Consider the following 23,871-nt stretch of genomic DNA (forward strand, 5'->3'; position numbering starts at 1 on the left):
CATTGTTTCCTGAATCTTTGCGCTTACAATACATTTGTGTAAGTTTCTTCAAAGCTGCAGGGTTTTCCGGAGTGGTGAGTTGTTTTGCAACTCCTCATAGGCTTGTTGCAACACATAAGTTTCATGTCAGATGTAACCATGGTGTGTTTTACCTCGAGAGACTAATAAAAGACTTGGCATGCCCATTGCCCATGATCGAGTATATGCTATGACAGTCCCAAATCGCTTCATTTTGCTAAGCACCCGAAGACCCTGTAGAACTGTGGAATACCTGCATACGTGAAACTGTCCATGCTGTAAAGGAGTACTTTGCAGAATGGCTAAGGTTGCTGTGGGGGGAGGGAATCGGGATCAAGAGGCGCTGAAGATTAGCATCTATATAAAGAAAAGTCGCTCTGCCTGGCTTGCTGCTCTTGACGAGATCAGAGATGCTGTGGCAAGGTTCAGCAAGGATGGAAAGGTAAGGGAATGGTGTTTGTAACATACTGAATGTTCGAATTGCTGCTCAAACCTAAGGTGCGACTATATGATCAGTTAGTCGCATGCGGTCCGACTGGCGTATGGCAGTCTGGTATACGTACGTATCATATTCCTTCTGATTTGAAGAAGGGGCTGGTCGTTTCTATCTGGAAAGGGAAAGGGGGCCGGCAGCATTCTACCATCTACCGCAGTATATTACAGTTTTCGGTGTGCCAGACCATGTACTTGCCCATGTTTTGCTTGCTGCCAACTGCTGGAGTTGCAGAGACTGGAACCATGGATGCACCTTGCCTGGAGTAGTCCGGGGTCACGGCTGGGGACCGTGGAGTCTCCTTGGTACGTTATGGACCAAGGAGATTTTTGTAGCCTCCTTCGTGCACACACTTACCTAACTTAATTTTACCTAACTAACCTATATATGCCACTCCCATACAAAGACTTAAACACTAACCAAACATTTGTTCCATCGTTGTATGCATGCCTAGCACTGACCCTTCCCAGAACTTGCACCATGACAGTAGGAAAGTAATACGATAGTTTTATTATGTGCGGCCCAGTATGTAAAAGATTTAATATCTTCTTTATAACATCACAACACACTGCACCTCGATCAATGCCATATAGCTCTGTCATTGGCTGTTATCGGCCTAAGATGCCAATATGTCTTCTGAGTTGTATATCCCTAGCAATAGTTACACGCCAACAGTCTATACAAGCACGTGTCATATAATATCAGTGATATGACATTTTTCTTGAGATAAAAGCCTCCCTGGTCCAAGTTGTGTGACTTACAGTTGTTTCTATTTCTCATAGTTGCTTCTGTTTCCACCTGTGACCGCGGTGCACAGCTGGTGGGGGACGGAGGTATTTCGAGCTAAAGCCATGCCTGGCGCACACTGCAGGGTTTCCATGACTTTTTCTTGATACTCCTGCACACGCAGAGATTTATTTGATTTCAGAGAGAAACACTAAGATGAAAGAATTGTTAATGATAAGCGAATATGCACAGTTTTAAATTAGAGAATGACGTAAGATTTCAGTAGCGGGGTTAATTCCTCGCTGGCGGTGAGTCATCCGGCAGGACCCGCCGGGTGGCGCGGGGGCTCCGGCCGCGGCGCCGAGCCCCGGTTCCGATCCTGTACCTGAAGGGAAGGGGTTCCCGGCTCTATACTGCTTTATCTTTGGCGGGAAATACGGCAAATTTTACCATTATGGAGCATTCTGTGTTTTTAACTCACATATAAATCACATCCAATTGAAACTTTTATCTAGATTAGCGACGCGAATCTTTATTTCTCGTGTCTATGCCGTTTTATCTTTGGCGGGAAATACATCCATTTTTACTAATATATGAAGCATTGCATGATCTTAATTCACATAGAAAACACGAGCAATCTAGACTTATTTATATTGGCAATATGGATTAATATATATCTGTTAAATATCCCAAATATATGATGGGAAAATCACACGTACGTACGATATACACGTACGTGCACGTATAGCCTATATGCAAAAGCGTTCCTGATTAAATAATAACCTGGCTAACCCTGTCTAACTACTTGAATATTAACCACTTGAACATTAATTACTACTACTATATTACTCTACTTAGATCTTCTTTTACTAGGCTATTGCATATTACACCTCGATCGAGCCAGTAAAAATAAGTAGCCTACAGTAATTGAGTATATTGAAGCCTAGTATAATAATACAGTAGTATTAATTAGTATTCAAGTGGCTAATATTCAAGTAGTTAAATATTTAGGTTAGGTTAGGCTAGGTTAGGCCCAGGAACACATAGCAGGATCAAGGGGTGCCCGGTGAGGTTCTGTCCCGGTATAGTATAGTGATGTAGTAGTAGTAATTAACATCCAAGTGGTTAAAATTCAAGTAGTCAAATATTTAGGTAAGTTAGATAAGGTTAAGCTAGCTGAACGCCGAGCAGGATCGAGGGGCGCTCAGCGATGCTCCGCCCTGCACATCCTGTTATCTTGAGCGTAGTTTTGAAGGTTGAGGGGAGGGTTGTGGTGTCTATAGCCAGTGGTCATCGATGGCAGTATTATTTGTGTTGTTGTAATGTAAGTTAACAGGGCCAGGTGCTGCCTCAACGTTTTTATCTTGTCTCTATATGAATTAACGAAGCTTTTTTCAGGGTGAGGGGTAGGGAGGAGTCTGGCAAGCCCGAGAAGGAGTTGTGTGACGCTGAAGGAGTATTGATGTCCGAGTTATTAATACAAACTGCGTGGGTACATTAATCTCAGTGGTTTGAAATGAACTGAACCACAACAGCCGTGATGCCCATTAATCGAAGCAGCATAAGCAGCCATGGGCCAGCCGCCTGCTCGGGGCTGTCATGTGCACCAATATTTTCCCAGCCACACATGGATGACTTGTCAAGGAAAGCCATCATGCTACTTCATGCAGGATTGGGCTCAATGTCAGTTTACGCAGAAGTTTGAAAAGACTACTAAGGTTTAATCAACAAAAATTGAGTTATAGTACAATTAGAACACCTATCAAATTTAATACAGAAAGTCAGTAATCCTTTAGTTTCTTGATTTGGGTGGGTTAATCAACTGGTAAGATTCTATGAGTATAACACCACAGTTGCTAAAGATTCAGTGCCATATGAATCCCAATAATGTCTTTTTTATATTATTTAGCAGAATTGGACAGTATTTCAGAACAAACTATTAACTTCTGGTTAAAACATCCTTCTTTTCACATGGATATTGTTGTCTGCATCAGGATTTTGCTACAAAAATGCTGGAGCAAATTTGGCAATTTTGTGGCAATAAGTTACTACTATCTCAAGCAGCAATAAGTTACTAGACTAAGTAAATGTGCAGTCTTGGCTCCGCCACCTCAAATTATCACAGCACTTAAATAAGCATATCCCCTTAAACCTTAATATGATGGCAAACATGGTTAGAAACTAACCTAAGCAAACCTAATATGACCATGCCAGCATCGCTGATGCATAGACGACAGCTGGGTCAGCAGTTGTGGTCTGGAGTGCAGCTGTTAGGTTTGGAGGAACATTCTACTCAAAAATGTAACCTGTATCACTTGTGTCAACACCTTTAAAAATCAATATGGCAATTTTAAGAGAGATGCACTAAGGGTATGGTTTGAGGAAAGAAATGGTTAAAACAATAGCCAAGACTCAACCTCGTCACAAAAGGTGTTCCTTATATAAGCCCTGGCGACTTGACTGGCAGAGGGTGTTACTTGGTGCCGCCCATTGTGGGTGCACGGGTCATTAGCATTGTGGTCGTGGGACGGCTCGTATCACCTCCAGTAGCTGCTGGAGGTTGCCCAGCATTTGTTAAACAATATGGGCAGCACTTGCTTTCTCCTCCAGTGGACTGTTGGCTGCATCTTGTATCAGACACACCGTGGTGGGGCATGTCAGTAAGTACCGTAGTAAGAAAGTGGGCGACAGGCTCAGGAGTCACAGTGTTCTCACTGCCTGTCATGCCAGTAAACCAATATGAATGAACAAACAACTAAATTTTAATCAATAGGAAATGGGATACATGGGAAAGGTACAGAGCCAGAAGAAATGCTCCAAGATGAGAGCATTAAAACCAAGCCAGAAATGCCATAGAATATACATCAGTTCTTGTGGTTGTCTCCCAACGTAAATCACATCAGTATGTGACCTGTGGAATTAAGTCCATTATAACATCTTTACTATTTACAATAATGTTGAAGTTCAGAATGATTTTACTAATTTTTCTCTCCTAACAGATGAAGTGATCTTATCATGGGTGCATTTCTAGACAAGCCAAAAACAGATAAGCACAATGAGAATGGGGTGGGCAATGGACTTCGCTATGGGTTGTCTAGTATGCAGGGCTGGCGCATTGAGATGGAGGATGCCCATGCTGCTGTAGCCAATCTTCCAGGTGTACTCAAGGTTAGAGGTAGAGCTGTAGAGTGACAGTACTCACTATGCATACTTTTGTCTTTTATGTCTTTACTTCTGAATTTACTTCAATAATTTTCAAGATACAGAAAGAATAATTACTTATAAAAATAGTGTCACATTCTAAATTGACCTATTTTCTCTTGTTTCTCAGGATTGGGCATTTTTTGCAGTGTTTGACGGCCATGCCGGTGCCAAAATATCTGCCCACTGTTCAGAACATCTACTGAATTCCATCACATCAGGCGAGGAATTTCAAGTGAGAATTCTGCTCTGTTAATATTTACTCATACTCTTAAAATAAACTTTACAGTGGTCACTTGCAGTGTATTTTGAGATAAGAGATGCTATCCAAGTGTCACAATCATGGTAATTTTAGAGATTAATATTTGTTTTATTTTGTATTGCATTTGCATATTTAATTTATTTATTTGTATGTATGACTAACTCAGCACACAATATAAGTGCAATAACATACAAATAAACATTGCACTATGCACAAGTATGTGAAATTTTTTTGTACAGTAGTAATTATCTCTGAATTACACAAAGATCCAGTGTCATAATCTTACTTTTGCCATAATGTACACACGCAACAATATTTTGTTGTATACCCTTTTCAACTTGTAAACCTTTTTGTCTGAAGCCCCAGTAGGATGTAAGATATCATTTAGTGTCAGTGAGGCAGTCCTATTCATACTCATTGTTGATTTTTGAACAGCAGTTGTCCCCATTTTGTTTAGAATTTTATCCTATTTTGAGTTTCCAGCTTTTTCCTCCCTGTCTTTAAACTGCAACAACAGATTCTCCACCCATTTTGTATTGGCTGTGTAGAGGAGAACGAGAAGTCATATGGTGTATTTTTTCTCTGTTTCAGCCATCTTCTATTGCTGAGTTTGAGACAGATAGTGAAGAGAGAACTATAAGTAAGATAAAGAAGGGGATCCATGCTGGGTTTTTGAGGCTAGATGAGTCCATGCGCCAAATGCCAGAGGTAAGGGATTATTGTTTTATGTAATATTTGTGACTGGAAAATCTGCCTTGTTTGCCTGAGATATGTCTCTTCTCCACTGACTTTCTAATTTGGTATGATGAAAAGTTTGAAAAAGCTTTGCGTTGAGTGTAAAAATTAGAGAAGTAAAATGAAAAAATGGCAGACACTTTGTCACTGCTGCCAACACTGTGTATTCTCTGTTTACATGTACTAGCTGACCATATTGCAGTCTTGTTTTAGTTTCTTTTACTTATTTGATATTTTGATTGCCCCAATTTTATAGAAGGAATCACCACTGAACAATTCCCAGTTGTCCTACATCAATTAATTTGTTAATCAATTATATTCTTCCACTAGGTTGCCAGCGGAGAAGACAAAAGTGGCACAACGGCAGTATGTGCCCTAATATCTCCAACGCATGTTTTTGTAGCTAACTGCGGAGATTCTCGTGGAGTCTTGTACCGAGCTGGTGGTATTGGCTTCAGTACACAAGACCACAAGCCAGTCAATCCCACAGAAAAGGAGAGAATCCAAAATGCAGGAGGAAGTGTGATGATTCAGAGAGTTAATGGCTCTCTGGCGGTTTCTAGAGCACTTGGCGATTATGAGTACAAAGTAAGTTAAAAATTTTGAGCCTGACCATTTCATAGAGTTGCCATAAAAACAGAAGGTATGAATGATGCTTTATTGATTTAAAAATTGAGGTGTTATGCAATTCATATTAAATTTTCACCTTTTTTTTTTCAACATTATGATTTCACTTTACCTGTTATGGGCACTTGGCTGACAAAATTATCATGACTTTTACTTACTTTAGTTTCCTTTCACTCCTGTTGTAGAATGTGGAAGGGAAGGGTCCCTGCGAGCAGTTGGTATCCCCAGAGCCAGAGATATATGTGGAGCGCCGGCAAGATGACGATGAGTTTTTAGTTCTGGCATGTGATGGAATCTGGGATGTCATGACGAATGAGGACCTGTGTGCCTTTGTGCGGTCAAGGCTTCTCATCAATAATGATCTTGAAGCTATTACAAATCATGTTGTTGACACATGCCTTCACAAGGTAGAATCCAGCAATTAGTAGTTGTTGTAATCTTTAAGAGTTGGACTTCAGTATGATATAACCAGAGTGACTTGGATATGTTATTGATATTAAGTGTGGATATAAATATTTTAAATAATCTGCATTCCAGAACACTCATTGACCACCAATGCCTACCCACCAATTTCCTTTGGTCTCGGTATAGGTTATAATTCTTCAATATGTATTGAATTACTGTACTATTTTATTTAATTTTACAGGGAAGCCGAGACAATATGAGTCTAGTACTGATCACTCTGCCAGGGGCACCAAAGGTTTCAGAGGAAGCTGTGAAGAGAGAACAAGAACTGGAGGACTTGATAGAAAAGAAAGTTACAGGTAAGACATCATGGCTTTGTCAGTTTTCTTATGCTTATAACTTTGAATGTAAAATGGGATCATAGCGTCAATTAACCCGGTAGCAGCGACGGGCCAAATTTGTGGCTTTACCGTGTAGCAGTGACAGGCCAAATTTGTACCATGATATAAACCCCCCAAAATAGATGATACATAATCTGATCACAAATGCTTTGATATATATTATGAAATGGTTTGTGTGAGGGGTGATTTTTTCTCATATTTCTCACTTGGAGGGACCATTAACAGGCCCGGGCGGCGCGGCTTCTGCTGCTTTTTTTTTCAAGGGGGCTTTTTATTTAGCTTTTTAGCTTTTACTTTTTATTTTTTTTTTTGACCATTCGCTGACCATTCGTTGGCAACACTGCCAGAAGGCTTTCAGCTTCTTGCTTCAGCCTCTGGCCGGATGGACAGGATTCTGATGCGTCGCGGATCTGATGGATTCTGATTTCCCTCCAGACCCTGCCGAGCCCAGAGGAGCAACAAGACGAGAATGAGAGTATGCTAACAATGACCACAAAACCACACACACACATCACATTACAGTGAGAATAGAGAAGTATTGACTATATTATATAAGAAGAGCTAGGGGGGGGCATTCATTTTCAGTCAAAGAAGGCAGGCCTAGCAGCTAAACGAACGGAGGGGGCAAGAGCCTCGCTAACTCCAAGTCTCTCCTCTTCAACTCAATCAAAAAAACCACAGCACAATACATAAAACGCTTAATGCTTAAAAAAGAAAAAAGAGTGATGATGGACTATGACGACATAATTTAATATTGCATTGATTTAGTTCAGCAGAATCAAGTGTGTGAATATAGTTTTTTATTTTTTTTGGCTGAAGTGTGCCGTCCCTGGTGGATGTGATGATGACACCCAGGGCGCCCTTAGGGGTTAAGAAACATGATCCCCGCTGCTACCGGGTTAAAGGTGTGCTCGTGAGGTGAAAGTTTCTTCTCTTGCCCTCCTCTGCTTTTTGTTTAATTCATTTTTTTGTGTTTTCAGAATTGTGCAAACAGGAGGGACAAGTGAGCATGGCACAGATAATGCAAACCCTGGCTGACATGAATCTACCTAATCTTCCCCCCGGTGGAGGCCTAACAGCAAAGTTAGTACCACATTCTCTACTTTTGACCATGTGAGGGCTTGTGGGTAGTGGGATTCTGTCAAATGCAGACACTAGTTTATAATAATCATTTCCTTTTAAACACTAAGTACATAAAAATTCAAGGTGAAACGTAATGTTGCTAGAAAGTTGAGTGTTGTTGATAGTTGGTTGAATTGCTAGAAAAAATAATTATACCATAATGCAACAACTTTTGAATAGCATTTTAAATGTGCCAAAAATGTAAAAATGTTAGGAACAAAATTCCAAACTAGGATGTTAAAAAAATTTCTTGAATCTTCAAACAGCATCTGAATACAGTGAGTGTTATGTGCTATATTTCCAGTGAAAAATATCTAAGAACAGAAAATTACTACTGAAATACAATACTTATGCTATGAATATGATACAAATCAAATTATTATCTTGTTAACATTTATTTATATGCAATTTTTCACAGGCGAGGTTTTGTGGATCAATTATTCAGAAAATTGCGACCTGACTGTGCAAACTTGGTAAGTTAAGTGACTTTTGCTTGTTATATTTTTGCCTCATAACCCATGTTACATATATACATATATTTATATATATTTATTTATGTATGTGTGTGTGTGTGCATACATGCACAGACACACACAACCACATACATATATCATAATTTTATACATATAAACACATATATACACACAAATACCTGTGAGTGTGTAGGTGAATGTGTGTGTGTGTGTGTGTGTGTGTGTGTGTGTGTGTGTGAACTTATTGGTTGCATTGTGTTTGATAGAGATCCCTTTTTTCTGCTATTTACATACTGTCAGGTTTTACTGTTGTAAAAGCACATAGAGGTTTTCTTTGCAAAACCAGACAAAAACTACCAAACATAGTTCTTGTGTGCAGATGCATATACTATATGCAGATTAAACATTCACATTAGAACTCGCACAAAGAGGAAAATCTAAACAGTTCTGAACAAACTTCTCAGACTTGATGAAGGCCGAGTTACAAGTAAGTTGATGATGGATGTTGGAAAGTACTCTATGTATAGAATGAGGCGCTGATGGCTTCTCATAGCCACTGGTAATTTAAAAGCTGGTATGGTAAAATTTCTCGGTGTTTCTATTATACCTTGCTTTGTCAATGTTTGTTCATTACTATTATTATACTTGTGAAGAATAGTAAGAGGGAAAAAATGAAGTGCAGAGTGTTTTCTGGTTTTAATCTTTGTATACCTAGATTCAAGCTAGCTATTTTAAGGTGTTTTCTTAGAGCCAGAATACTATAAATGGGACTTTAAAAAAAAAAAATTGCAAGAGTTGTGTTGTGTCTTTTGTGTGTGTTTGGTTGTGGCAAAGTGCAGTGTTTAGCACACTAGGCTCACAACTGGGAGATCTTGGGTTTAAAATCTGGGTGGAGTGGAGACAAATTGGCAGTCTCCTGACGCCTTTCAACCCAGCAGTGCATGGGTACTAGGTATCAGTTGAGGGTTAAGTCCCACCCCCCAGGGTGTTGATCCAGCACCTCCAGAAGGCAAGTAACACAGGAGGAAAACAGAAGGTGTTTAGATCCGGGGCTCATAATGTTGGTCACTTCAGGAGTACATGAATTACAGACATGCACAGGCACACACTACTGTCTCCTTGTTGTAACTTGAGCTCTCTTGAAGCTTGCCAGTAAGCTGTTTACCAGCTTATTCATACCACACATGCAAATGTCTTTTGTCAACTGCTTAATAAATGCAAGTGGTTCTCCAGAGGCCAAGTCATTCTATCACGTGAGCAGCCAACTCGGAAAATATTTGTTTGTCTCTGTATATTGCAAACAACTAATTTATGAAAGCTTGCTTTCCCCTAAAGTTTTTGTGCTGGACATCATGAATAAGTTTTCATGTATGTCAGTGACTTTGGTGGACACACTAGGGTTCTCTTTGTTTTTAGTTTGATGAGAGAGTGGCGAACATTGGTGTCAGTCAAGGTCAAGGCATTGTGTAACAAACACAACAAATCCTGGAATGTATGCTACTACTTTGTTATCATTTTGACAGGTGAAAATTACTGGGGCTAAACTCATATTATTATCCTTATTATTTGGTAATGTAATCTAAATTTGTTTTTAAAATGTGAGCATTTGTATACTGAACAACAACATAATTTCAACAAATGCTAGAGACAGTTAATATCACCACTGGTGCTAATGACAAACTGTTGCTAGGAATGACATCCAGCATATGCTTCACAACAGGCTTGCGTTTAAGTATATTTTTTGTACTCAAGTCCAAGTATGATTACATTACGATATCACAAATCCAAGTAAAATACAATTACTCAGTTTTATAGATGAACTCAGTCCAAGTACATGTAGCGTATAATTTTACTCAAATCCAAATATTTTTTACTGATTTGACCTTGAGATTCAGCTTTTCTGCTTTTGACAAGTGGCAAACTGCCAATCCCTCTTTGCCCTGAGTCACCTTACATGACCTCAGTGTCACCACACCCCAGGGCCCAGGCCACCTGGCCTCCCCAACACCTATGCTTAGGATATACCTTTGTTAATCACTTACCCTGACCTCACCTCCACCCATGGAGGTCATCAAACACCACACCAGCCACATGTTTCCATTTTGTGATTGTGCTTGAAAGTACTCATTAAATTGCCTAGTACTTGGAGTCCGAATACAAGTACAAGTACATGATATTGTGTGCTTAAGTATGAGTACATGTACTTGGACCCAAGCCTGCTTCACAAGAATTGGTAACTTAACTGACTGGCAGTGGCATTGAAGGGTAAGAAAGGGCAGGAGATTATTAAGTTAGGTTGTGTCTACACCTGCTGTCTGTCAATGACTTTAAAAGTCCTTCACTATTACCATCTTCCCCAGAAGCTTTCCCTCTCCATAGTTTTCAGTGCTCCTTTGATTTCAACTTCTGTTACTGATTAGGACTTTGCAATATCTTTTTCATTTTGCTCTATTTACATTGATTTGCAGTTTGTGTTTTTGTATGTCATTTATCTGTTTTTCCTCTACACTAAATTTCTTCAACTGTTCTTACACTAGAACTGGAAATTAGCACTTTGTTGATTCTCATCATGTTGAACTTTCACAGCCTCCTATTTCATTTTCATTTCCTGTTTTACCACCTACTTTAAGTGCAACTTCACACTAAATTTTAATGTTAATGAATTTTTCGTAAATGTTTTCAATGTCGAGATTTTCGTTGTTAAGGACTGCATATCTGCTTCGGATGCTGAATGTGAATTTAAATATTCAACTATGCAAGTTTTTTTTTCCATAGTGCCGGTAAACATTCATGATAGGTCCTGGTGGTCAGCCCCACCCCATTAGTGGTGCAGGCAAGTGGTTTTTATACTGGCACCCTTCTTGCTTGGCTCATGCTGTTCCTCAGAGCTCCATTAGATCCTTTTTAGAGAATTTCACTAGAGTCCGGGTTGATAGTTGGTCATCAAGACAGCATGTGGATAGTCTTAGGCCACTTGGCAATGACTGAAAATTGTCAGCTTGTAGCAGCAGGCAGGACTTGTACCAGGATGCTACAGGACACCGCGCCCGCACGCTGACCACTCAGCTGCTGCCTACCCGAAATGGCCTTCTTACTGCTATTTCCCTTAGGATGATTTTTATTTTGCTTCTAGCCATTTTTTGATCACTATCAATATTTACCTTAGTGAGGACTGACATTTTTCATAATGCCCTTCCAGATTGTTAGAATATACGTAGTCAATCTCATTTGTTAGCCCAGGAGATTTTCACGGACATTTCAGTGCACCTTTTTGTCAAAGAATGCATTCATAATTTTAGGGAGTGATTTTCAGAAAAGTCTACTAATATCGCCAGTGTTCTCATTAAAACGATCAAGCCCTCATTCATAACTAAAAATCTTCATAAAACTTGTCAACATCCTCATCGCCATAGCAAGATAATGGGGTATACACATGAATTAGCTTCAGTTTGTATCTGTCATTTAATTCAAATATAACTTATGATACATGGTCATTATTACTAAAGAATTCACTCGTCTTTTTTATATTTTTTTAATTAAAAACCCTCTCCATGTTCCTCTTTATAGAGATATATTGATATGTATAAATATATACATACTATATAGATATAGATGGATAGCCAGACAGAACTATAAGCACATATACATATAAATGTACAAACATGCATGCATACACACAAACATATACACATGAAATAAATGCAAATATATTGTATTTCATCTTTGTAATGTAAAACAGGTGATGGCATTATTTTCTGAGTCATATAACCTCAAGATCTTTGATGCAGGTCAGTATTAAAAGAGGACATGTCTTAAATCATCCAGTACTTAGCTATCACCGCCATTTCATATATGTCAAGAACATGTCCTACCAGTATGAATAATGCATGTATTTATTGTGTCCTGATATATAAGTCTTGGATTCTTACTTACCCCATCACAAGTACACTGAGACATGCATTCACATCTACTCCCAGATACAAAGAGGCACATATATACACACACAAACACACATAAACACACACATTAACCATATTGTGTACATATTAAAACCTAACGGTGCTGGCTGATGTGATCTCTGTGGGTACACATTGCCTTGTTCAGGATAACATGGAAGAAGTTGGGGATTATGGTGGACTGGGTGGTAATTTGATGTTCTTCCCAAGTACATCCATGCAAGACAAGCTAGCCTCCATTTTGGAAAACTCCCGATGCAGTGATGACCCCTCATAAGAAAGTTGGTGAGGATGCAGGGTTGCTCAGGGTTAGGTTGAGGGTACAAGGTAAGATCATTGTTCTTGACCGTGTCTGTTTTGTGAATGGCATGAGTAATTTTGGTGAATGTAGTGCTGCTTCTGAAAATCATTTCCATGCTAACTTCTTATAATTATAAGAGCTGTTATTGCATATATATAATGATTAGAGGACATCTATGTACACATTTTTTGTGGTATGTAAGATTGCCAGTTTCCTCAAAAGTTTTGCTTTTGAAAAATGAAGCTGTGCAGTAAATCAGAGTAACCAAACCTTCCACACACTTGTTGAGTTTGAGCAAGTTTATTTTTTGTCCATCGGTGAATGACAAAACGGCTTTGCTTCGCTGGAAGAACTAAGGTCATGTGAGCTTATAAAGAGATGAAGGTTTTTGCTGCTAATTTTTTTTTAGATAGCAGAAAACAAGTGAAGGTTTACATGTATAGATGATTCAAAATTCTCAGATATCTTATTAGGAATTCAAATATTATATATAACTATTTTGATTCATGCAATTCAGATAATGATTTGCAAACCTAATATTAGTTCACACACACACACACACACACACACACACACACACACACATGCTCAGTGAGGTCTGTAGTGCCGTGATTTGCATACTCACCTCACAGCTGAGAGATCCCAGGTTCGAATACCGGTTGAGTGGAGACAAATGAACAGTCTCATTTAATCCATACCCCTTGTCCACCCAGCAGTGATTGGGCACCGCACCCGGGTTGGGTGTGGGTGTAATGTAAGGTTCCAGCCGTATCCAAAGACCTTTCATCTGAGTCTGAGCTCATTTGGGGAGTACTGGCTGGAATAGCGAGTCCAGTGTGTGATCAGACCCTTGTGAGTGACACACACACACACACACACACACACACACACACACACATACCAAGAGGCTTTCATTCAAGAACCTATTTTCAGCGCCTCCACAATTGCATATAAATACTTTGCAGGATTGGTCTAGCAAAGTTTCCCAATACTTATATCAGTGCTAGGAAATGTAGTGAAGGGAAATATGCTTGATCGAAAGTGTAGAAGACATCAATTTAATGCAATCTAGCCAAAATAGTTATTAATATTGACATTGGGCTGTCAAAAAAAAAAAAAAAAAAAAAAAAAAGCCTGTGCAACCCCCCCCCCCCCCCCCCGTATAAACATCTCGACTAAAGTGGATTTTCCAAAATGCTTTAGGATGATTTGAACTTCGCAACAATGAAATTTTATTTTTACATTGGTCTAGAAATCCTAATCGTCCAAATTTTGAAGGCAAAAAATACAAGATAAAATAACCCAACAGTTCAAAATTTAAAGGCAGAAAATTTAGATCTGTGAGTATTATTTAGGAGCAGACTGTCCCCTTACATACTACAACTTAGGTCTTCTGTTTTTAGTTTGTGTTGGTATATTGTACGGTAGTTATCCATCTCTGGACATTAAGAAAAAATTGTTGTATGATAAACCATTCAACTTCATCTTCCATTACTTGTCCACTGCAGGACAGAGACCTTTCCCAAAAATATCCACCTCTCTGTCTGACTCTTCCCAATGTTAGGTGAACTCCATCCTACCCCGGCTAATCCTCTAATTTCATCTCTTTTACCTAATCCTCTGCCTGCCCTAACCTCTACAGTTTCATTCTGCCTCACCCTCCCCTGCATTGACTGAGGTCCTGCCAGCCACTCCCTCCTGAGGTGGTGAAGGGATAGTAATTTTGTAGTAATAGGTTATTAATTCATTGACAGTAGATTAGTGCCCTTTAGGTTATGTTGGGCTGTTGGGTTGACTTTTTTTTTAAACTCTTAACTAGTTTCTGGAAAGCAAACTATTGGCAACTTGCAACATTTTTTTCATTTATGATTTTATGTATGTGAATTAATCTTGGGTTGGGTTTCAATTCCAATTCTAAGCTCACACATTACAAAATGCAAGCTGGTCAAATTCATGAAAAACTGAAGTATCTGAGTATGCCCCTGTATGGCTTACAAGCGTTATGGCACAGCTTATTCCAACCTCAAGCAGTGCCTTGAGCAGCTGCATATTCACCCTTCCGTTGTCATCTGACCTTGATGATCCCTGACAGTGATATGGGAAGGAAATTAGTATTTTCAAACAGCACATGGAAAGGGGTTGTTCATAATTTTTTAATATTAAGAATATATCAATAAATTATTTTGATTATAAAAAATCCACAGCAAACAGAATTGCTGCACACAGCTTGATGTGTCACCACCATTTTCACTGATGTGGAATAGGCCAGCCACTTGTGTGTCTTTTCTCCTTTTTCATTGCGATCATGCTGATGCACGAAGGGTGCTCTCATCCAGCATCAATACTATTGTATTATATATGTACATTACTGCAAAGCTTTGGAGCTCTCTGATTCATGGCCAGGTATAAAATTCTCCCGCAGCAGATGCTGCCACCGCATCAGACCCATCTTGCCGGTGCCATGTTATTTACAAGGAGCAAATTGTCTTTTTGTCCATTTCTTTATTGTTATAGTAGTGAGACATGAACAGTGTTTCACCAGCCTCAATCCTCTTGTATTATAGACAAATATACAAAGCTTTGAAGCTTTCCAGCTCATGGCTGGGTGCAACAAAAGCAATACTACCTTTGTGCTCACTGACTGGTGGATGACCAAGAATTACTATCAGCAGTCAGTAAATGATTGTTGGCTTTCGTTACCCCCAAAATACATATTTGATGGGTTTTAAGGCATACTGTTTTCCCTGTAATGAGTGAAAATTGTCTTGTGCCTTATAGTAGTGTGTTTACTGGATATAGTTGCCTATGAATAAGTGTGTGTGTGTGTGTGTGTGTGTGTATATGGCTGAAAGGCATGATCTGAGACGAAAATAAACTAGTAGTCACTTGATCTTGGTCTTGTCCAGTGACTACAGCCTTTATTGCGGCTCGCTCCCTCAGGTACACCAAACCTGACGAGCTGCGCAATCCTCACTGCATTTAATTAGTTTGAAGCTAGAGATTGTGGAGGTAAGATCAACCTATTTATATGGTAAGTGCCAGTGTCTTCTTTACAGAACATTACAGACTATGTGTTAATAAGATGACTTGAATACATTAAGAAACTTTTAAATGACCTGATGGTGGGAAAGGCTACAAATGGCATACAAAAACATGGTTTTTAACTTTTCTATAAATTTCTTTAAAAGGCCTGCCAAAATTGAGGTGTGTCATATATATTCTTGTGCCTTATATGCCATCAATACATTACAGTAAGCTCTCAAATGATGTTATTTCGTTCAACATTGTTTCATTGTAATGTTAATGAGAAAAAAAATCAATTTTCATTACCCACATTTAACCTGTAAACTACAGGTACAAGCAATTTGTGTGTTTTCCACCTCTTTGCCAATTATATTTGCCAGAGGTTTGGAAACTGGAAGTGAGCAATAAAGGGGAAGAGGGGGACAGACACTGGCCTTGTTTAGTTTATACAGAGGTGTGTGAGTGACAGACAGTGTGATTGGAAGAGAAAGAAAGAGAATGATGTTAGGATCTAACTGGATGAGACTGTTATGAAATTTCATACATCCCAGGTCAAACACTGACTTGTTTCCTTACCCAGCCTCTTCCTTCCCTCTTCCCCTCTGAGAAATGACCTTTCCCTCTGCATTACTCTTTGTTCCCTTGAAGGCAGACTTTTCTACTGATGTGTCTTCCCTTCAAAATACTTTCAGTGAATGGCATCTGTGTGAAGGTGTTCAGTAAGATAAAACTCCCACAATTTTCATCATTATTGATTGTATAAGGGATAACTTCAACACATTGATGTATGTCACCACCATTTTTTTTTTTTTTTTTTTTTTTTTTTTGCATGCAACCCCATAGTAAGTTTGGGCCTACCATTCTTTCTTATTTTATGAAAAAAAAAAAGAATATATGTAAAATTCAAGTTTTAGCACTGCCTCCCCACAAATATTCTTATGTTTTAGTATATTCCAACCCACTTGGCTCAGACATATTCTTTTTTTTTTTATCATCAGTTCACTAAATATCTTAGCAATTCTCCAAATTTATTGTCTGGAAAATTTTGTTCTATCCTGGTCTGTAGTAACCGCACTTTTTCAGCTTGTTTTTATTTTATTATTTATTTTATTTTGATTTCTTTTCTCTCCATCATTATCAGCTTTGCTTATTAGGAACTCATTTTGACCTCCAGCCTCTTGATGTGAACACCCAGATTTCTTCTTAGTCTTTTCTGAATAGAAAACTCTTGTGGACTAATTTTTCAAACACATTCCTTTATGCCATGTTTCTCAGTACTACTATAATATTATATAGGAAAGGGCTTTGCTGACCAATCCTGCAGAAAATAGCCATAGCCAGTCTTGGAGCTGTTGAACACATTCTGTTTTTGGTGGCATCTGGTGTGTGGGTGAGGGTGTGGTGTGTTTGGGAGTGGGTGTGGGTGTGGGTATGAATGTATGTGTATATACGCTCATGTGCATCTGCATGTATGCTCATGCAGTCTCTGCTGTTTGTACATGTGGGTGTGGGTTTTGATAACATCTTCCTCTCTGTCTACTTACTAGGTGTCTTTCATTTTGTGCAGTTTCTCTCCTTTTTCAGTGTGAATATTAGCATTTAATATACAGTGATGCTTATGAAGTTAAAATATATATTGATTTTCTCTTCTTGACAGGTAGAAAATCATATTTAGATTTTTTACCATACCTATTGGAGTGTAAAACTAAAGTAATCTGTGTTGATATTGCCAGTCATTTTCTCTCGTTTTTTGTACCTGTGCTTGTGAACTGTTTTTCCAGATTCAAATGATACAGAAATAAACCTTGATCTGTTCATTGATTTTTCATTTTTCAATCAGTGTGATTTTCAACACAAGCACATTAAAACAACCTGTGATTTACATTCCCCACTTTACTAACAAGAAATTCTTGAGTAGCATACCTCAAGGATAGTTAAATGTGTGAATTATATCATAATACATTATAATTTGATAAAACTATTTTGAGGTAAACTTGTGTGTGTTAAAAAATTTTATATTTAGTATTAAATGAGATATGAATCACAATAATATAAATTAAACTGATTTTTATTTTTTTTGGTTATCTTAGTTCAGTTATAGTGAGTTGCAATCAAGATACTATTGTGTGCATATCCTGCATGCAAGATGTGACTTTACTTTCTCTTTTACAGGAAAATGATGCCTACAGTAGTGATTGTTGCACCTAGGGCCTCCTGATCTTATCACCGCCACAGCTACCAACAAAAGAAAAAATAAAAAAAAATTAAAGTGTTGATGTGCTGATGTTACAGTTTATGCAAGCGTGCAGAAGCATTCAACAGACAGGCCAAGTCCAGTGATGTGTTGACCCTGGTGAAGCCTCAGTGATGGTTTTATACTCACTCTCCTTACTGTGGGTATAGTATTTCATGGTACATTTAAGTTTTCAGTTCTATTGAGTGGATGCAGAGTGTTGGAATATGTCTCCCTGGGTTCTTAATGATAAGTTACACTTAAAATTGACTCCTGTAACTTATTTATGTAAATTGAAGTTTGTAATAAATATCCTCAAAGGAAAATAAGTTAATGTTTGCCAAGATTTATTAAAGAACTCAGTAACTCATTTGCCAGCCACTCCACTCCATGAATATATAACAATCCAAGATACATTATCAGAACTGCAAAATTGATTCAGGTTGCGTATGTTATGTCTGACCTGAGACTTCACGTGTGGTTGATGTCACTGATTTAGGCCTAAATATTTTTGCAGTCAGATGTGCTAGTTTCATATGTGATAGTCCTAATGCTTTCCCCTTACAGACGAAGCTTAACATCACTTGTGAATCACTGAGCGTGTAGCACCAGTCCATTTTGGAAATTTATCCCATTCTAAAGATGACAGGTGAAATTCTATTGCATTTACTTAAAAACTAAATATTAATCCTGAAAAGTAGGTGCTCAGTACTCAGTGTGATTCAAAGATGATTTAGGACTGTGCTTAGGAGACACCAAAGTTTGCCACCACATAGAAAATGAAGTGGATGTTACAAGACATACATTCATGTAAAACAGGGATTAATATACTGTGTGGTGCCACAGGTGGTGTGTTGCTTCTGAGCACTGGTCAAAAGTGTCTCTTGAAGGAAAGTGTGTAAGAGTATGTTAATACAGTTGATAAGTTTTATGCTTTTCTCTGCATACACCTATATTTCACCATATTTTGAAGTGATGTTTGTAGATAAAATGTAAGACAGAAAATTTTATGTGTTCATAGTTCTTCTGAGACTATGTTCCAATAGCATCTTTGCTTCATGTGCCTGTTTTCAAAAACCTTTAGTCATTCATCTATTTTCAAAGCAAATAAATGACAAAAAGCCTAATTCTGTTTTCAATGCAAGTCATTTCTTTGTGGAATGGGGTTACTGCTTAGAGTTGGTGTGATACATAATTTGGAGAAAGGTTCAGATCTTACCTTTCTGTTCTCATTTTTGTATGGCTTGCAGTTCCCATCACCCCCAACACCAGCCTAGCTTGTGTCGAAACTTTGCAGCATTATGATACAATGCAGGAGTGAATACATTTTTTCATCACTTATTTGAAGAGAAGTTGTTGGATTACCATATGCAGTACAACTATTTCATTGATTTTACACAACCTTAGTCATGTTTTATAACTTGTTTGATTTGTGTGACCTCAAACTATATATTTTCTCAAGGTTCATATAATTTTAGCTCTCAAACAACTTTGGGAGACCTTAACATTGCATGACTATTGCATGTAGGATCACAATAACAAGAAACAATTTAATTATTTCATTTAAAAATAAGCAAACATCCTTCTACTATAAAACTGTGATTCTCATTTTATTCATAGTATCAGACATCATATATTGTTTCATACATTGTTCCCTAGAACTAATAAACAAATTTCTTCAAATAACTAATTGCTTAATTATGTTCATCTTCATCAGTACCACCTCCAAAGTCAGGTTGAACATCAGAAATGCTTCACTTGTGACCTTTTTTCTGAGCAAAAATGCAAGTGCAGGAGTGTACATTCCTAGATCAAACCCTCCTGTCACCTAGGAGGTGCAGCTCTTTATGATGCCTCTTACAACACTGGAATGTTGAATAATGTCATTTTTATCTCCATGTAGTTTTGAAGATAAATAAAACTTGTAGTTTACCGTAAGTGGCATGACAAATTGTGAAAACATTCAAATAAATTGTGAAATCATACTTACTAAGGTTAACGTGTGATCACAGACAAAAAATCAGTTGCTCTGCATACAACTAGACAGCTTCAGACAACAGTTATGATAATTTTTTAACAAATTTGAGGTTAATAAAACACTTTGGCAGACTAAAGCATGTTTAGTATTACCAAACAGTTTTGACGGACATGCCACCACTGAAGATTTTGGCATTGTCCATCAAAACTGTTTGGTAAAGATTTATATCTTTCCACTGCCAGCATGGGTTTTATTCACTTCAAGGAAGGTCATGTTAGTGTGACTACCCCAGTGTACCTGTGAAAGTTAATTTGGTGAAGGTGTTTGGGAGGTAATGAGAGTGATGAAGGATTCCTGGTGAAGAAAACCAAATTAAAATGGTGCAAGGTAATGTGAGAAAATAAGGAAGGGAGGCTATGTTTGACATGCACATAGGAAACATGGTTACATTTACATTAACTGTAAAAAAACTCATTTTAGTTAAATGTTGGGTAGTCATACGATATTGTTTGACCAAGAACTGTGAATGATAATGTATTAATTCTGTAATTTGACTATTAGTTATATTTCTTTGAATTTACAAAGAGGGCATTTAAACTAAGATTATAGGCAGATATAAATTAATGGTTGTACATAATTTTATTTTGTGGTATTCCCTTAGTGTCTGTTGAAAACATTGACATTTTCAGCATCTAATTTTCTTAAAGCCAGAGATGGGTGCAAGACTGAAAAAATTACATTATATCTATAGATGCTAACTCCAGAAATGTCACTAAACATGTATAAATCCATAACTTCTGTATTTTGTCAAGCTTGTATTATATTTGCATTTCTGTTCATTAATTGAATATTGAATAAGTGCCAGAAGAAGACTATTATAGAGCTACATTTTTCTTTGCAGAATGGACAGTTTTTTTTTCACTTGTGATTATTGATTCAATGTGTGCCATAGATTGTATGTGTTCTATTCTTTTATTAATCTTACATACTGTACATACTTGTGTAAAAGTCAAGTTTTTAAGGTTTAAGTTTAGGGGGTAGACTTTTTTAAAACACTTTTGGGTGGCTCATTTATTCCTTAGTCAAACCTTTCATTGCCTTAGTAGGAGTCCAGCAGGCCTTTAAATCAACAAAAAGAGAACAACAAATTGCGGGAAGGGGGGAGGGTTAATCGGCAAAATTCAGGTTCTACAATGAAATAACAGGTCTCACTAAATTCCTGAAATAGACCTTTGTCACATATATCTTAGCTAAATAACATTGTAGTTTTATACATTATGAGAATACTTCATGCCAGTGCCCGTCCTGCATCACAATATCTCATGTTGTCTTTGTTGGGGTCACATACCTTGCAGCTCTATTTTATTATGGTATACTATTATGTTTGACCAATCTTTAATTATTTCATGGCAACTTTAGGCACAAAATTATATTACTAAGCTCTTCTTTTTAAATTTTTAATGTGTATGTTAAAGTTGAAATTAAATACTAATTATCTCTGAAATTGTACTGTGTACAATTGAAACAATTAATATTGAACATATCTATATGTAATATGAGGAGCTGAGTCTGCTAAATGTAGATTTTCCAGCAGGCACTCATTGATAATGTTAACACTGAGGCTGTAAATTCCATTGAATACAGCATTTTAATTACTTAATACATCACACATGAGGCATACATTTATTTGTTTAGCTTGAGAGGCATATCATGAGTGGTAATAATGCTATAAATTGCAAGTTGCTAAGGTATGCTGTGCTATCGTGTATACATTCAGCAGATGTTATGGTAAAAAAAGGGGGGGGGTCCAAGTCCAAGTTTTCCATGAGCTTGACTTATACACAAGTATGCATGGTGCTCCAAACTGGTAATCTATCATGGGTATGGTGTTTAATCATGGTGTTGTGGTTTGTGATGGTGGCCTTTTAATTGTTAAGTAGAACCTTTTGTGGCCCTGTTAATGGTAACGTACTTACAGAATATACCTTTGTAAACTACATCAAGAGTTTGTAAAAGACCATGACATCAAGTTAAAATTTGAAAGATAAATTTGTATAATTTCTCTGTGTAGCAAGCTTTATTTCCTTTTGTACCAAAAAAATGCATTTGATATCAAGGTCTCCTCTGGATTAAGCAACATTCATATCATCCTTTTTACCTTGTTATTAGAAATATCATATTTTGTGATATGTATAAATCCTGAGTTGGAGTATCAGCATCAGGATTCTCACATAGTATGTTGTTTTCAGCAGAGCCCATCACTTCACAGAGTAAAAGGAAAGAGATATTGATAATGCATTAATTCTGGTTTTAAAGGTGCAGATTTTGAAAGCACAAAATATTACTGTGGAATTGAAAGCACTTCATACACGAGATATTATTGATATGCTTTGTATTTTACATGCTCAGGAAATCATACAAATTTTATAACAGAAAATAGGCATATGAAAGTGGCAATCAATTAATTTATTTTATTTCCCTTGTGCACTATTACAATAGTATTTTTCACATTTTTTTCTGTTTTGAAATATATTTCCCATATGTATGATGAAAAGTAAAAAAATATCTGGTTGATTGGATATTTCTTGTCGTTTTTCTCAATTCTGTCTCTTCATTCCTTCAGTCAGTGTTTAATGCTTTTGCTGCATCATAATTTTTTCATTTGGTGGGAAGGCTGCCCTGCATGGGCCCTATCACCCGGTTCCTGTGAGGGTGAGCTACCTTCAGGAGCTACGATTATCACATGCAAGGTCACCTTCCAAGTTTAGGTAGTCATCTGCCGCCAATAGAAGGTGACAGGGACTTGCATAGGCCGAGGTGCCGGCCTGTGAGTTAAGTAGAGACAAAAGGAGGAGGAGAGCGGCTATGCATCCACTAAAGCACAATGTAGCTGGGCAACTTGAAGGCTGGTCCTACAGACACTGCTGCTACCACTACCCTTCCACAAACTGCTCACTGCTGAGGTCTGCTGTTCCGTTAGGGTGAGCCACTTTCAGCAATCTCCTTCAGATGTGTAATCGTCTTGTTTCTCCATCCTGACTGCCCACACCGCTTGCCTCCTCACTCTCTTGCTTGATCTGCTACACCATCCACCCACCCACGCATAATATTGCTCAACACGACACCCCTCCTGCACAACACTGGATGCCCTTGTCCATCCTAATCTTACCCAAACATAACATAGCAAGAGAACTAAAGACCGCTACAGAGGAATGACGTCATGTATCAGTCCAATACAGTTTTGTAGCCTCTTGTGTTTGCTAGCCATTCTGTGAAAAAGAGCCCCAGCTTCTGACCACTGCTGTGCTGGTTTGCCCTCTAAGTGTACCCATCGTGGCATCCTGCTGTGCTATGTGCTGACCTGCCAAAGTGCATGTCCTCAGCAGGTGTGTAATGGCCTGAGACACTCGTTAAAACTATAAAGGCCTGAAGCTACAGATTATCCTTCGGCTCATAGCTAATGTCCGCCTCACATCTATTAGGCACAGCCTCGAAACCAGGTCGGGAAAATATTTACTCTGACGAACAGAACTTGAGCAGTGAAGTCTCGCATCTAGCGAATACGCATTTCGCGACCTAACCTCACTCTTGCTGTCGTAGCCTACTGCATGCAGTCAAGTGTGATATCACGTACCAGGAGTTGAGGGGAAAATTGGAAAGATCTTCATTAAGCCTGCTGCTGGTAGCACAATGCATTATATTTTGAAGTGTGACCCAACTGTTAGAGAGGGCCTGAAACCTCATCAACGGTAAACGGTAATATAACGTTAAATGCATCTACGAGTGCTGGGGGGAGCGACTATAGGGATGTGAGAGCGGAAAGAAAAAGGCACCAAAACGCGCTTATCGCGTGGGAAAGAAATTCACCAAATACTACTTAGGGCCGAGTCACACATACGCGGTTCAGCGATACGGT

The 23,871-nt window shown here is 38.2% G+C and overlaps 1 protein-coding gene across 7 annotated transcripts; it reads left to right on the forward strand.

Moving 5' to 3' along the window:
* Nucleotides 1-2,434: 2,434 nt before the first annotated feature.
* Nucleotides 2,435-22,536, forward strand: LOC126999822 (protein phosphatase 1B-like). 7 transcript variants are annotated; one of them, XR_007753623.1, is made up of 11 exons: nt 2,435-2,561; nt 4,237-4,405; nt 4,569-4,673; nt 5,292-5,408; nt 5,766-6,023; nt 6,248-6,469; nt 6,709-6,826; nt 7,849-7,951; nt 8,409-8,463; nt 12,568-12,746; nt 17,917-22,536. XR_007753623.1 is itself a non-coding variant. In XM_050862834.1 (10 exons), the coding sequence occupies exons 2-10, from the start codon at nt 4,253-4,255 to the stop codon at nt 17,950-17,952; spliced, it is 1,167 nt and encodes a 388-aa protein (XP_050718791.1). In that variant the 5' UTR covers nt 2,533-2,579; nt 4,237-4,252; the 3' UTR covers nt 17,953-22,536. The 7 variants fall into 7 exon arrangements, 1 of the variants encoding a protein (XP_050718791.1); XR_007753622.1 differs by having other exon boundaries at nt 2,530-2,579; XR_007753626.1 differs by having other exon boundaries at nt 2,531-2,579; nt 12,630-12,746.
* The last annotated feature ends 1,335 nt before the right edge of the window (nt 22,537-23,871 follow it).

Source organism: Eriocheir sinensis, chromosome 17 (assembly GCF_024679095.1).
Source record: "Eriocheir sinensis breed Jianghai 21 chromosome 17, ASM2467909v1, whole genome shotgun sequence".
Classification (NCBI taxonomy): Eukaryota; Metazoa; Arthropoda; class Malacostraca; order Decapoda; family Varunidae; genus Eriocheir; species Eriocheir sinensis.

Bases quoted from the DNA above. Each gene is read 5' to 3' on its own strand.
- LOC126999822 (XM_050862834.1), top strand. From the start codon at position 4,253: ATGGGTGCATTTCTAGACAAGCCAAAAACAGATAAGCACAATGAGAAT. The intron at 6,827-7,848 runs GTAAGACATCAT...TTGTGTTTTCAG, and splicing joins GATAGAAAAGAAAGTTACAG to AATTGTGCAAACAGGAGGGA. The intron at 7,952-8,408 runs GTTAGTACCACA...AATTTTTCACAG, and splicing joins GGTGGAGGCCTAACAGCAAA to GCGAGGTTTTGTGGATCAAT.